Here is a 14,305-nt window from a genome sequence, read left to right on the forward strand (position 1 = left end):
GATCATCTTAGAAGATCCTTCCTCTGTAGAAAGACCCAATGAGGGATAAAAAGTGTTGCCCCTTGTCACCCTAACTCACTCCTTTCCTAAGAGAAAAGGCAAAAAAAAAAAAAAAAAGACAGAAAACCCAGGATGTCAGTGTTTTTAAGCTACAAACCCACAGAAGTTACACATTCCCTAAGTTTTCTCCTGAAGCCCCCAGTCCTGCCACAGGATGGGGAACAGTGTCTTTTGGCCCTCATTTCCCTTATCACTCTATGGAACTTGAAGCTGTTTTGTAGCATAGAAGTGTTTGCCCCTTTTGCTTGTCTCTAAAATTCCAGCCAGGCAGGGTTCCTTGCAAAGAAAACATGAAAAGTTCCTTTAGCTGGCCCTGCAGGCAGGAGCACAGTAGAAGTAAGCAGAATATCTCAGGGTCTTCCTTCGAGGAGGGCCCCAAGTGCATGTCTCTAGTGCCAGACCAGGCTGGGCAGCTCAAGGCAGTGAGAGGAATGTGAGTGGGTAAAGAGTGATCTGGAACCAGCTAGTAGGGAGGAGAAAGCTCTTCGAAAGGTTATTAAGTGCCAAGGGAGCCATTATTTCTCAATCATGAGCAGAAAGATGATTTCCCATGGGGCTGGGGCTACTGTCTTTAGGACTTAATCCTCTGTCTGCACCTCTGTCTTACTCTCTTACCTCCTGGTGTTCCTCCAAAATAGTGCACTCATGGTTCTAACTACACCCTCGAATGGTCTGAACTACCTTCCCCAGGAGAACAACCAACTGTGAAACTGCTTTTCTTTCTGCTCATCCTCATCCTCCAATAGAAGTCCTTTCTTCAAGTCCAAAGGGATAGCCTTAAGGTTCATTGTTCATTTGGGTTTTAGGAAGACTCAATAAACCACATTAAGGTATGAATGACCAACAGCTGCTATTGTTGCTTTTCAGAAGAGAAACTCACAGAAACAACTAACAATATGCAGACTGTCTTTAAGACATTATCTGTAGAGTAACAGTGTTCCCTGGCCATTGTCTCCTTACTCTCCTTGCCAGAAAGGAAGGGGACAGCTGCTTGGCATCTCACCTTTAAGGGAATTCAACCCCTGCCCTCTTGCATCAGTTTAGATTTACATGGTCTGAGTGATCCTGTCTTCTTGTCATTACCCTCACTGGATAGTGGGGATAGATGGAGCAATATTCTCAGTCCCCGTTTCTGTCAGATAGGGATATTGGCATGTATAAGCCACCTTGGGGACTCTTTTTTTTTTGTGGTGCTTGGAATAGCCCAGAATTCATACGTCCTCTGAAAGACAGCCCTCAGCCTGAGGACCACATTCTCATTTTTGGCTTTGGCTAGGAACCACCACCTGCTCTTCTTTCTTAAGCCTCTCCCTTTGTCCTTTCTTACCTGCTATCTGGTGAAGCTGCAATCCCAGGCTCAACATTAGCAGGAGGAAGATCATGCTCTGTATTTGATCTGAAATAGACAATTGAAAGTCTTAGGGCCTTATGAAACTTTGCTGGGTCTTTGGTTCTTTGTTCACTTTTGAAAACAGGGAAATAACAAATCATTTGGGGAAGGTGACAGACCATGGTAGAGTGGAGCTGGGAGAAGTTGTAGGTTGATTTCCTGGAGAAGAGAAGATATAAATTAAGAGTAAACAAGACACTCTTTATAAATCCAAATGAGACGTTCTTCTTCCTTTTCTAATGGTCATTTCTGAATATGAACCAGTCCTTGTGAACCACACATATTGGCAGTTACCTGCACGTCTCATGAAGCTTTCCATAGCTTTTTTCAATAGCTGGCCCTTGAACCCCAACTTTGTTTGTCAAACGAATAATGGACACCATCTTCTTTACCTGGACTGGATGTCTGGGAGTCTGACACTTGAAAATAAGGCTCCATAGAACAGAGCTACATTCTCAATAAATACTTGCTAGTTGACTGAGCAAAGTAGTCAAGTGCTTTTGAGTGCTGGAATTGAGTTTGCCCCTCAGTTGAACTACCTCTTACTAAGAGGTTTAGACAGGGAGAGTAGGGAACTGGCTCTGATGAGGGTGGGGGCTGCGAATGCTCCACCTTGGTCCTGCTCTACCTCCCATGCTTTCTCCTTTGCTCTGAGCTTTCTTTATCCATGGACTTCTTATGGTTGAGGAAAGGGACAGAGCACACAGCTAATCTGATAATGGTTTGAAACTGAGGAGGCTTTCCAACTTTTATCAGCCATGGAATCATTTCTTCAAGAGAAATCTGTTGGAGCCATACATCTAAATCAGGTAACAGCAGAGCTGCTCTGAGTGTGATGAAAAGCAGTGAAGGGTTTGGGTCAGGAGAATGATAGAACCTCATTTACATCATTAAAAGACAACTAAGCTTTGGTGTAGGCAAAAGACTATTGCTGGGAGAGAGAGGTTGCTGGCAAGATTACAAGCAGTGAGATTAGTTAGGAATGTGTTTGCAGAAATGCTGATTGCTTAGAGTAGAGGGGCTAGTAGGGGTGAGAAGTGGTCTGTTGGCGAGTTTATATATTTTTTCTTTGTTTTAAAATTTTATTTTAAAAATTTCAACAGCTTTATTAAAGTATAATCGATATACAAAAAAGGGTTATATATGTATACGTGTGTATATATATTTAAAACACAGACTTTTTTAAAGTGCGTGACTCTGTGGTTTTTAGTATGTTCAGAGAGTTGTGCAACAAACACTATTATCCAATTTTAGAACATTTTCATTACCCTAAAAAGGAACCCCTTACCCATTAGCAGAAAATTCCTATTTCCCCTTCCCTTTCCCTATGGCCCTTGGCAACCACTAATCTAGTTTCTGTCTCTATCAATTGCTTTTTCTGGATATTTCATAAAAATGGAATCATGCAATATGTAGACTTTCGTGGCTGGCTTTTTTCACTGAACATAATGTTTTCAAGGTTCATCTGTATTGTAGCACATATCAGTACTGCATTCCTTTTTGTGACTAAATAATATTCCATTGTATGGTATACCACATTTTGCTTACCCATTCATCAGTTGATGGTCATTTGGATTGTTTCTGCTTGTTGGCTATTATGAATAATGTTGCTGTGAAAACTCATATACAAGTCTTTGTCTATGTATACTTTTAATTATCTTGGGTACATATGTAGGAGTAGAATTGCTGAATTAAGTGGTAACTCTATATTTAACTTTTTGAGGAATTGCCAAACTGTTTATCAAATATATGATTTGGAAATATTTTCTCCCATTCTGCACATTGTCTTTTCAGTTTCTTGATAGAATCCTGTGAAGCATAAATGTTTTAATTTAATTTTGATTTTAATTTTGAAACACAAATTGATTTTAAGTAACAAAATCCAACTTATCCACTTTTTTCTTTTATTGTTTGTGCTTTAGGTGTCATACCTAAGAAACCATTGCCTAGTCAAGGTCACAAAGATTTACATCTGTATTTTCTGCTAAGATAAGTATAAATGGAGCAATTGTACAGGGACAACTGGATGTCCACATGCAAAAGAACAAATTTGGAGCCTTACCTCTTACCATATGCAAAAATTAAACAAAATGGATCAAAAACCTAAATATAAGAACTTTAGTTCTAAATTTGTTCTATTGATTGTGCGCATTCAGTTGTGCCTGTACAATTTGTTGAGGAAATTATTCTTTTGCTATTGAACTGTCTTGGCACCCTTGCAAAACATCAATTGATCATATATATAAGTATGTATTTCTGGACTCTCAATTCTATTTTATTGAACTATATGTCTATCCTATGTCAGTACCACACAGTGTTGGTTGCTGTAGCTTTGTAGTAAGTTTTGAAACTGGAAAGTGTGAGTCCTCCAACTTTGTTAGTCTTTTTCAAGATTTTTTTTTAGGGGGCTATTCTGGCTTCCTTACATTTTCAAATGAATTTTAGGGTCAACTTGCTCATTTCTGCAGACAAAGGAAGCTGGAATTTTGGTAGGGATTTTATTGAATCCATAGATCAATTTAGGGAATACAGCCAGCTGAATAATATTTAGTCTTCCAATTCATGAATACAGCATGTCTTTCCTTTATTTAGGCCTTCTATAGTTTGAAAAAAGACCTGAAGGGAACTACTGACAGGCTGGATATATAGTTTGAGAAAAAGAGAGAAATCCAGGAAAATTCCTAAGTTTGGGGCTTGAATCACAAAGGCAATGGAGATGCTGTTTATTAAAATAGAGAATCCTGAGGGAGAAGCAAATTAGGGAAGGGGAAAAAGAGTTGCATTTGTTGCAGATTTGGTTTGAAATGCCTATTAGATATCCAAGTGGAGGTGTTTAGTAGGCAGTTGGGGTAGAGATGTGAATTTAGGAGTCATCAATGCAGAAGTGTTAGATTTAAAGTCATGGATATCTGCATTACATCACCTACAGAAAGATAGGAAAGAGAGTGCCCAAGGACTGAGACATGGGGTATTCCAATATTTATAGATCTTTGTGAAGAGTGGTCACCAGCAGAGAAGATTGAGAGGAAGGGTACAAAGGCAAATGGCAGTGTGTATTATCCATGCATTTTATTTTCTGTATTCTGATGCTTTGACACTTGGGGCCTTGCTGACCCTGAAGGGACTGCCCCTCCCAGGGTTAGCCAATTCTAACCTCTAAGAGAGAGTAAACCACTTGCCCATGGGCACACCTTTCAAATGCAAACCAACCCATTCCAGAGCCCAAACCCACAACTGCCTCATTTGTTGGGGGCTTTCACATTCCCAACACTATGCACCTGCCCTAATCACCCCAGGGCCAAGTACCAGAAGACTAGGGACAGCCCCTATGTCCCAGAGCCTGCTGAAATTATTTATATCAGCGAACCCTAAATCCATTCACCCTGCTTCACCCATTTCTTCCTGTTGAAACCACAATAAAGACCTTGCGCACCCCCCACCTGCCTCTTGGCTGACCCTGGTGCTTCCCCATGTGGCCCCTTGTGGCATGGTGTGCCCCCCTCTCTTGGGATCTGTGAGTACAACATACTTTTTTCAATGACAGTCATTTCCTGATATATTGGCCTCACCATACCTAAATAATAATAAAACCTATATTTTCAAACGCAGTGCTACAAACGAGTGATCAGTAGAGCCAAATACTGTTGAGAGTTGCATTTAGCAGTATGGAGGTCATGGATGATCCTGACAAGCACAGTATCAGTGAGTTTTGCACAGATGAAAGCTTGAATAGGTTCAAAAGAGAATGGGTAAAGATGTGGTGACAAATATAGGCAACTCTCTCAAGAAGAGTGCTATAAAAAGGAGAAGAGAAATGAGTCAGTAACTAGAGGGAAATGTAAGGTCCTCAGTGAGCTGTATTCTTGTTTTTATTTTAGAAAGGGAGATCTTACAGCAGGTAACAACTGGGAACAGAATTAAGTGCTTTCCACAGGGAAATGCTCATGGCATACCTTAGCTTGACCAGAAGATAGCCTTCCTTATTAAAATGCAAATGTATCCAAAAAAGGTATAATCTTAAGGTGCACCAACAGGCCTGGCACTTGCCAGCACTCTTACTTTTCGAGCATGAAAGGACGGCACGTAACATAGCTCTAGCAACAGAAAAGATTCCTGGATCACCCGCCACTGGCTTTAACTTCCCCTTCTTCCTTGCCCTTCCACGGGGACTTTCCTGGCACACTGTCTCCTTGAGCAAACTGAGGAACAGACACTGTTATAAAGATACTTTCCAACCAACAGCTTCCTTTCCTACTAATCCTCCTCTAGGGAATATATGGTTTATGCAATGGGTAAGAGCTCAGGCTCTAAAATCAGACACATCTGGGTTTCATCCTAGTTTTACAAATTGTAAGCCTCTAACACCTTGGACAAATTTTGAAAAGTCTTTGTGCCTTGTTTTCCTATTATGCTAATAGTAACAACACCCACCTTAAGCTAGAATCTTAGACCTCTGCATTTCTCATCTTGCAAATATCGCCCATCCCCTAGTCCTGTTAATTCTCCCTCCTGGATACTTTTTGCATGGTGGCTCTCCTTTCTTCCACCCCATTGCCATCACCTTAATTCAGCTTCTTATCATTTCTTCTTATACCATAGCAGAGCCTTCTCACTGCTATTTTTACCTTCTAGTCTTGCCTTCCTCTGCTCCATCCTCCACTTATTGAGGTGAAGGACAAAAACCTTGGAGTCATCTTGAGTCCTTTCTTTTCTCATTCTACATCTGATTCATTAACAAACCCTATTGGCCCTTCCTTCAAATATATCCAGAATCTGACCATTTCTCACTACCTCCACTGCTTCCATATCAGTCAGCGTCATTGTCATTTCTCATGGTGATTTCTGCATTAGTCTGACAACTGGATTCTATGATTCCAGTTTTGCCTTCCTCCAGTTGATTCTGCAGCCAGAGTGGGTTTTAAAAAATAAAAGTCAAACCATATTTGCTTAAAACCTTCTGATGGCTCAACATTTCACTCACTGTAAAACCCAGTTTTTTCAACAGCCAAGACAAGAGGGCCCTCTGTCTTGGACCCCATGCTTTAGAAGACCCCACCGTGCCCATCCTTCTCCCTGAGGGTAAGGTGTCTGCAGGGCTGAGAGGTGTTATCTGGAGCCTTTGACCTACCAACCGCCATCCATCGCAGTCTGTCCTTGAAACTCTGGAATTCCTAGCCTGAATTGCCTTAAGCCTGCTTCCAAGCCTGTGTGGCCTCTTCCACAGATCTGGTCCCTAAGGGAGGACCTTGCTGCCAGTGTACATGTCCCCCTACCCAGACACTTTCATTGTTCTTTCTCCTGAGACTGTCTTATGTAAAATTGCAAGAGCACTCCAACCCTACCCCAGCATTCCCAACAATCCTTAGTCATCTTTTCTCCCCCAAAGCAGTCATTACCATTTAACATACCATATAGGTCTCTCTCTGTTGCCCAGGCTGGAGTCAGTGGCACAATCATAGCTCACAGTGATGGCAGCAGCTGCCTGTTTAGAGCAGCTGCAGCAGGGGAGGTGTGGCCAGGGAGGCCAAGAACAGGTGGGAGTCCTGCCCCATACTGAGTTGGCAGGGTGGAAGCCGCATGCTCCCAGGCACCCCTGTAGCTGCCCAGCTGTGGCTCTGGACCTAGGCATCTCTGTACTCTCAGGGGCCCAGGAAGTCCTCTACTCCCACAAGGTTGAAGGTGCCTGCTCCCACTCCCTGGCCTCTCCCCACTCCTGGCGCCTGCTACTGGGTGAAGCAAAGTTGTGGCCAAGCCTAGGTGCTGTCACAACCCGGCCAGGCATGTGGGTGCTCAGGGTGGTGCTGACACACTAACCCCCTGCTGCCTTGACCTCTTCCAGACGTTGGGTGCCGACAAGCACAGAGGAAGGCTGAGCAGGGGCTGAGGGTGGCTCAGGGCGGGCCTGCAGGCACCCCTCGGCACGAACAGCCTGGGCGTCATGGACAGCATGTTGATGGCAAGAGGGAGACAGGTTCCTTGGCAGAAAGAGGTTAGGTCCCTGGTGAAACCCAACCTTCAAGCCAGGGATGGCCCAAAGCCTGGGAGCCAGGTTGCCAATTGTGGGTGGAGTCCACAGCCTGGGGTAGGAACTTAACAGTGCTTTTTCCGGGCCCTTCCATGGCTGCCCATGGGCCAATCAGCACACGCTTCCTCCCTTCTGAGCCTGTAAAAACCCTGGACTCGGCCAGGCTCGGTGGCTCATGCCTGTAATCCCAGCACTTGGGAGGCTGAGGCAGGCAAATCACGAGGTCAGGAGTTTGAGACTAGCCTGGCCAACATGGCGAAACCCCGTCTCTACTAAAGGTACAAAAAATTAGATGGGTGTAGTGGTGGGTGCCTGTAATCCCAGCTACTCAGGAGGCTGAGGCAGGAGAATCGCTTGAACCTGGGAGGCAGAGGTTGTAGTGAGCCGAGATCGTGCCACTGCACTCCAGCCCTGGTGACGGAGTGAGACTCCGTCTCAAAAAAACAAAACAAACAAACAAAACGCTGGACTCAGCCAGACTTGAACACACATTGGGACTACCAGCTGTGGGAAGGAGCTGCTCACTTCAGGTCTCCTCTTTCTTCCTTTCTTTTCTTTTCTTTTCTTTTTTTTTTTTTTTTTGAGATGGAGTCTTGCTCTCTCACCCAGGCTGGAGTGCAGTTGTGTGATCTTGGCTCACTGCAACCTCTGCCTCCTGGGTTCAAGCGATTCTCCTGCCTCAGCCTCCTGAGTAACTGGGACAACAGGCGTGCACAGCTGCACCTGGCTAATTTTTTCATATTTTTAGTACAGATGGAGTTTCACCATCTTGGCCAAGCCGGTCTCGAACTCTGACCTTGTGATCCACCCGCCTCGGCCTCCCAAAGTGCTGGGATTACAGGCGTGAGCCACCGTTCCTGGCTCAGGTCTCCTCAACTCTCTGGGATGACCTGCCTGTGGTAAGGAGCTATCCATTGTGGGTCTCCTCTCTGCTGAGAACTGAACACTCATTTCCTGCCTATGGAAAGGTGCTACCCACTTTGGGTCTCCTGAAAGCTGTTCTGTCACTCAGTGAAGCTCCTCTCCGCCTTGCTCACCCTCCAGTTGTCCACATACCTCATTTTTTCTGGACAAGGGACAAGAACTCAGGACCTGCCGAATGGTGGACTGAAAGAGCTGTAACAGAAACACTTCTTTAGCTGAATGAGCATTGTGCTGACTTTTCTCCAGGAGACAAAAATGAACATGTTCAAACAACCATGCCACCTCTTTAGTCTCCCCTTTTAAAATTCACTTGTGTTTTGTAAATACATTTATTGATATCTATTCCTATGTGGCTATCCATTTTCATCTTAATAGTATTGGGCGGAGTTAGAAACTAGAAATCAACAAGTTCTCTAATATCTGGGTCTCTTGACCAAACCACAGGTAGTGAACAGAAATGCTTGTGGGAACTTGGACAAGGTATGTGAAAAATACTTTGCAAGTGGTAAACATTCTTCACATTCATCGTCGTTATCACTTATAAGGGTGGTAATCTTTGGTCTAAAAATCCCATGAATTCCTATATGACCACTCCTCTCACTAACTTCACTAAGATCTCGCCTGGTAAAAGTCTACCCATTTTCTAAGACTCACTCAGGGCCACCTCCTTCATAAATCCTCTCCTGAGCTTCCCAAGCAAATGTCTGCAGAACTATTGCACCTCTCAGGATATTGCTTGTCTGCCTTGTATTTATTAGTTCATACTCAATTTTGATCTTATTTTGTCTTTTTTTTTTTTTTTTTCTTTAGAGACTAGGTCTCACTCATTGCCTAGCCTGGAGTGTAGTGGCTATTCACAGGTGTGATCATAGAGCACTGCAGCCTTGAATTCCTGGCCTCAAGCAAACTCTGGCTTCAAGTGATTCTCCTGCCCCAGCCTCCCAATAGCTGGGACTATAGTTGTGGGCTACCTTGCCCAGCTTATTCTGCTTATTTCTACATAAGAAGTATCAATTTACTCAATTGCATTAGGAAGTTGTATCTTTCCAGAGAAATTAAGGAAACATCTGTAAATTCTGAGGATAAGTTTGTAAACAGAAAATGAGGAAATTTTTTTCAAGCAAAATTTGCAAGAGGATCAAAATGATGGTAGGTTCTAGCAGTTTCACTTCTTGGTTGCTATAGGCCTAGTTTCTTGCCATTTCTACTGTCTGTGGAGATCTATTTCCAAATTGATAGATGAAATACAAATAATTGTGGTGCTGAAGCTTTAATTATCTCTTTCTTTTATTCAAAACATTTACTTGGTATTTACTGTGTGCCAAGCTCTAGTATACAAAGGGGAGTAAGACACAGCCAGTGCTTTTATGGAATTCTCTAGTCTGTGCAATAAGGGAGGCATAGACATTCTATGGAAATATCTCAAGAATCCTAGCAAATCATTCCTTTGTGTAACAATAACCAGCCTAAAAGATCAGGTTTGTAAAATACTTCATTCTTTGTTAAATACTGCCAGTCTTATCCCATTTGCCTCTTCCCTCTCCCAGTGTCTAGTAGAGCCTGGCTATCCATGAAGATCTAGATAAATACCCAACTGATCTGAAATACCTGAACTAACCACTGTTTTGAAGCCAAGTGTCTAAGCCACTAATTGTAGTTAGCAATGTCTGAACATAATCTGAATTTGAATGCCTTTGGGCAAGTTATGCAGAGTTTGCCCCAGGTCCTATCATTCTCCATTGTATTAGACCTAGCTGGATTCACTTATTTTTGTTGCCTGCCAAACCCAATAGGTATTTGAGTTTTGGGGGGATCTTAGAGCCAGTACTCTGCTGTCATAGGTGTATGAGTAATTATTCGACCTCTAAACCATCTGTGGCATAGACTACCAGTAGCCTTAAGATGCTATTCTACTCAATTTTTATAGAGCACTTAAGTTCAAATTAAATCTCAATTTTTTAAGCAATAAACAATGAGTTCCCACTTTTTATAAGCCTTTATATTAGAAAGTTGTGAGAATTCATAGAAGAATTTATCATTGGAGAATTCATAGAAGGTTTCCTCTAAGAAAGGGCCCTTGCCCTTAAAGACATTGTACCATAATTGGAAGGTTAAAACTCTCACACATGAAAAATAGTAAAACTGATGTAAAACAAGTGATAAAATTGCAAAAGCCCTAGAAGTGGACTAGAGGAAGGGAGACTTCCCAGAGGGGTAGGATTTGAACTGGGCCTTTGAAGCACTAGTAGGATTTGGAGTTGAAGCTATTTTAAAGGGCGGTGCATAGCTGACTCAGAAGCAGTCTCAGAGGTGCAAATGCACAGGTGTGTTGAGGGGACAATGAACAAAGTAACTTGGCTGGACACTTAGGTTGAGAATGTCAAGAGCTTAATGCTAGGCAGAGCTGCCAATCAGGAGATAGTGGCAGTCACTCAAAAACTGAGTGACAATACCAAAGGAGTATCTGAAAAAGATTAAATCTAATTTTTTTTTTCAGTATAGAATTGACGGTGGGTGGAATTGGCAGATAGCCACCCAATTAGGGGGTCACTGTATTCATCTAGATGTTTGGTAACAAGGCCCTAACTTCAGGTCAGAAAAAGGAAGCAAGGAAGAGGAAGAAGAAACATATAAGACAATTGACAAAACAATTGACTACTGATCAGCCATGGCAAGAGACAAAGAGAGAAGCAACAAGATTGACTGTAGTTTTAAGGCCAGACCAGCAAGACAATATTGGAGCCATGGGGGAAGAAGGGGTGGCAGGGAGAAATAGAAGATCGGGAGCTGATTTTAGAGGGAAGACAGTAAGTTTGGTTTTAGTCTGGGCAAGGCATAAGCATTCCAAAAAATTATAGGTCCAGAGTTTGGGACAAAATTTTAGGGCTAAAGATAAGGAAGTTATTTCTAATATGGAAATGTTAGTTAATATTGAGGAATGAATGAACCATCTGATGGGGAGAATATAAAAAGAAAGATTATAAAGAAAAGATCTGAACTCAGGAACGTCCCAAAATTTGGAGAGCAGGAACAGAGGACTAGTGAAGAAGGCAGAGACAAGGTGGTCAGAATAGCATCAGAAGCTCCCCCAGAGCAGTACTTCTGAGGCAATGGAGGAAAATCCCTCAAAGCAGGGGCAGTTCATCATAGGGAGCCGTGAAGACTAAGAACTGGAAGTCAGCCCACAGGTGTGTTAGAGACAGCTGGAAGGCATCAGAGGTGACTGGGGCTAGATAACCTTTCAGATGCTTTTGTCTATCCTGGAATTCTGTGAGTTGATTTGAAGGTTATCGAGCCCAGCTATAGTGGAGCAGGGTGTGGCATGAGGAGGTGATACTACAGTTGCCCCTTTACAGACTAACCCAAGTATGCAACAATTAAGACATATGACATATTTGGACGTTAGCATGTGGAATTAAAATGACACACAACAATCTATTGGTTGCTGTCCAACGTATTGTAAAGCAAACAAACTCTGAAGCATGACCCATAATACTGTCTCTACCATCTCCTTTTTCAAATCAACCTCAAACTTCCCCCTGTCCATTACATGAACATTTCATTTCTGGTGATTCTCCTGACATTTCATTAAATAAATCCATTCAACAATTCGGCAAGCACCCAATAAGCACCTATGTGTATTGCCAAGTACTGCCACTAGGAACTTGGGACTCAGAGAACTTTAAAGGTGTGCCTCTTGCCTGTGAGGAGCTCCAGTTCAATGGAAAAGCTCACCAACAGGAGAAATCTGGGGAGGAGACACCCTGAAGCAGCAGACAACAAACAGCCTGCTGATGGGGAGACCTCAAATAATGAAGGCAAATAGATCAGGTTCCAGTGGCAAGAGCAGCAGGAGCAGGATTGTTCATCACTCACAGAATCTTAGGCTTGGAAAGGAGCTTGGAGGACATCCAGGCCAACTCTGTATTTGACCCTGATACAACTGTCTCATTACTGCTCACACTGAATATTTTTACTCTGCATTTTGTCGATTTAGGTCTCTCATTCCCTGCCCCTCAGAGCCATAGTATTTTAGGGTGAAAAGTCCTAATTAGTTGGTAATCCCACTCATGCTTAGCCTCTCGACCTCCATCCCCTCCACACGAACCCATTGCCTTTGCTCTTCTACTCAGTGCACCCAGGCGGTGGGCAATCAATAGCAATTATTGCAGTTCTCTTTAATTTTTCTACCTTTTCTCTGATCATTTTATATGGAAAAAATAAGCCTTTCCACAGTCCCCAAATCATGCTTTTGTTCAGTAATGATTACCTCTATAAGTTATTAAGATAATAGTTTTGGGTTTTTTGTTTTCCCCCCCCCCCCCCCCCCCCACCAACAGCTGACTCTTACTCATAGCGTGTAAACAAAGGCCAGCCTGGAGTGATCACTGTCTGCTAAATGGATAATCACAAACAGATGTCAGTCATAGGAAAACAGATTTTTAAGTTCTTCACCATTAAGCCTCCGAAAACTCTAAGCTGAGAGACAATCTTAAGAACAGTTATATTATTTTACAGTGCAATATTTGATGCAGTAAATATCTCACCTTATAAAACTGAGCAACAAGAACAATATGCATAGGGACACGTGAGAGAAATCTGGAGCACGAGGACATTAGCTTATTTGTGCCCCTCAGCACAATTTCTGAGGCAGAATGTCTCTTGCCTGAAATGGTGTGGAGAGAAGGTAGGCCACCCTTCCCCCACCCTGGCAGCCTCATCATGGTCCACAACATAAACAGTATGAGAGTATCTCAACCCACTCGTTACTCACATGAGGATTTGTCACAGCTCCACAGGTAAAGATGCAAAAGAAAACAACAGAACACAATTGCTGTTTGTATTAGATTTCCTTATAGTAGCCACCAAAATGAACAGCCAAAAGGAAAAACAAAACCATCAACATGCAGTAGCTCCAACCCAGGATTCTTTCTAGCTGGGACATATGAGGATGGTAACAAAAAAGCACGAAGAATTTGGCGTTAAGATATATTCATCAAGAGAAGAAAAGTTGTTCATTCAGCTTAAGGTTTGCCGTAACATGAGAGTGAGTCAAACCAGAACTAGTACTGAGGAACTGACGAAAGCCTGGCTTATTTGGAAAGTTTTGGTTTTGCTTTTAGCAGTTTGTCTGTGAATGGGATTGCATTCCTGATTTGGCTTTCGGCTTAGCTATGGTTGGTGTTTAGGAATACTAGTGATTTTTGTATGTTCATGTGGGATCCTGAAACTTTGCTGAAGTTTATCAGCTTAAGGAGTTTTGGGCTGAGACTATGGGATTTTCTAGATATAAAATTATGTTATCTGCAAACATGGATAGTTTGACTTCCTCTCTTCCTTCCTGGGTGCCTTTTCTTTCTTTCTCTTGCGTGATTGCTCTGGCCAGGACTTCCAACAGTATGGTGAATAGGAGTGGTGAGAGAGGGCAGCCTTGTCTTGTGCCGGTTTTCAAGGGGCATGCTTCCAGCTTTTGCCTATTCAGTGTGATGTTGGCTGTGGGTTCATCATAGATGGCTCTTATTTTGAGGTATGTTCCTTCAATACCTAGTTTGTTGGGAGTTTTTTTTTTAACATCCCTTGAGAGTTTTTAACACCCTTTTATTCCCTCTCTTTCCCGTATTCTTAAATGTGCTCCAGCTTCCCCATTGTCCCTGGAGCACATTTAGGAATAGGGGAAAAGGGATGGAATGAAGAATACCAGCATGTCTTAGTGCTGTGCCAGGAAATTTACTCATTTCCCAGGGCTTCTGTAACACATGACCTCAAGTCCTTGGCATTCCCTGACTTATAGTTGTATCACTCCAATCTCTGCCTCCATCTTCAAATGACATTCTTTTCTGTGTGTATCTCTATATTCCTCTCCTCTTATGAGGATACCATCCTTTCGATTAGTGCCCACCCTAATG

General features: G+C 42.8%; 1 protein-coding gene across 3 annotated transcripts in view; it reads right to left on the reverse strand.

Annotated features, from left to right (window-relative positions):
- PDCD1LG2 (programmed cell death 1 ligand 2) overlaps positions 1-13,448 on the reverse strand; it is a 63,261-nt gene extending 49,813 nt beyond the window's left edge. Inside the window, exons 1-2 of one of the 3 annotated variants that reach the window (XM_032138766.2) lie at positions 13,174-13,448; positions 1,388-1,456 (exon numbers count right to left, since the gene is read on the reverse strand). In XM_032138766.2, coding sequence (XP_031994657.1) covers positions 1,388-1,442 — 55 coding nt within the window. In that variant the 5' untranslated portion in view covers positions 1,443-1,456; positions 13,174-13,448. Of the gene's footprint in view, positions 1-1,387; positions 1,528-13,173 lie in introns of those variants that run through there. The other 2 variants (XM_032138763.2, XM_032138764.2) reach the window with 2 other exon arrangements.
- Positions 13,449-14,305: the final 857 nt, after the last annotated feature.

The sequence above is a fragment of the Hylobates moloch genome, unplaced genomic scaffold (genome assembly GCF_009828535.3).
Source record: "Hylobates moloch isolate HMO894 unplaced genomic scaffold, HMol_V3 SCAFFOLD_19, whole genome shotgun sequence".
Classification (NCBI taxonomy): domain Eukaryota; kingdom Metazoa; phylum Chordata; class Mammalia; order Primates; family Hylobatidae; genus Hylobates; species Hylobates moloch.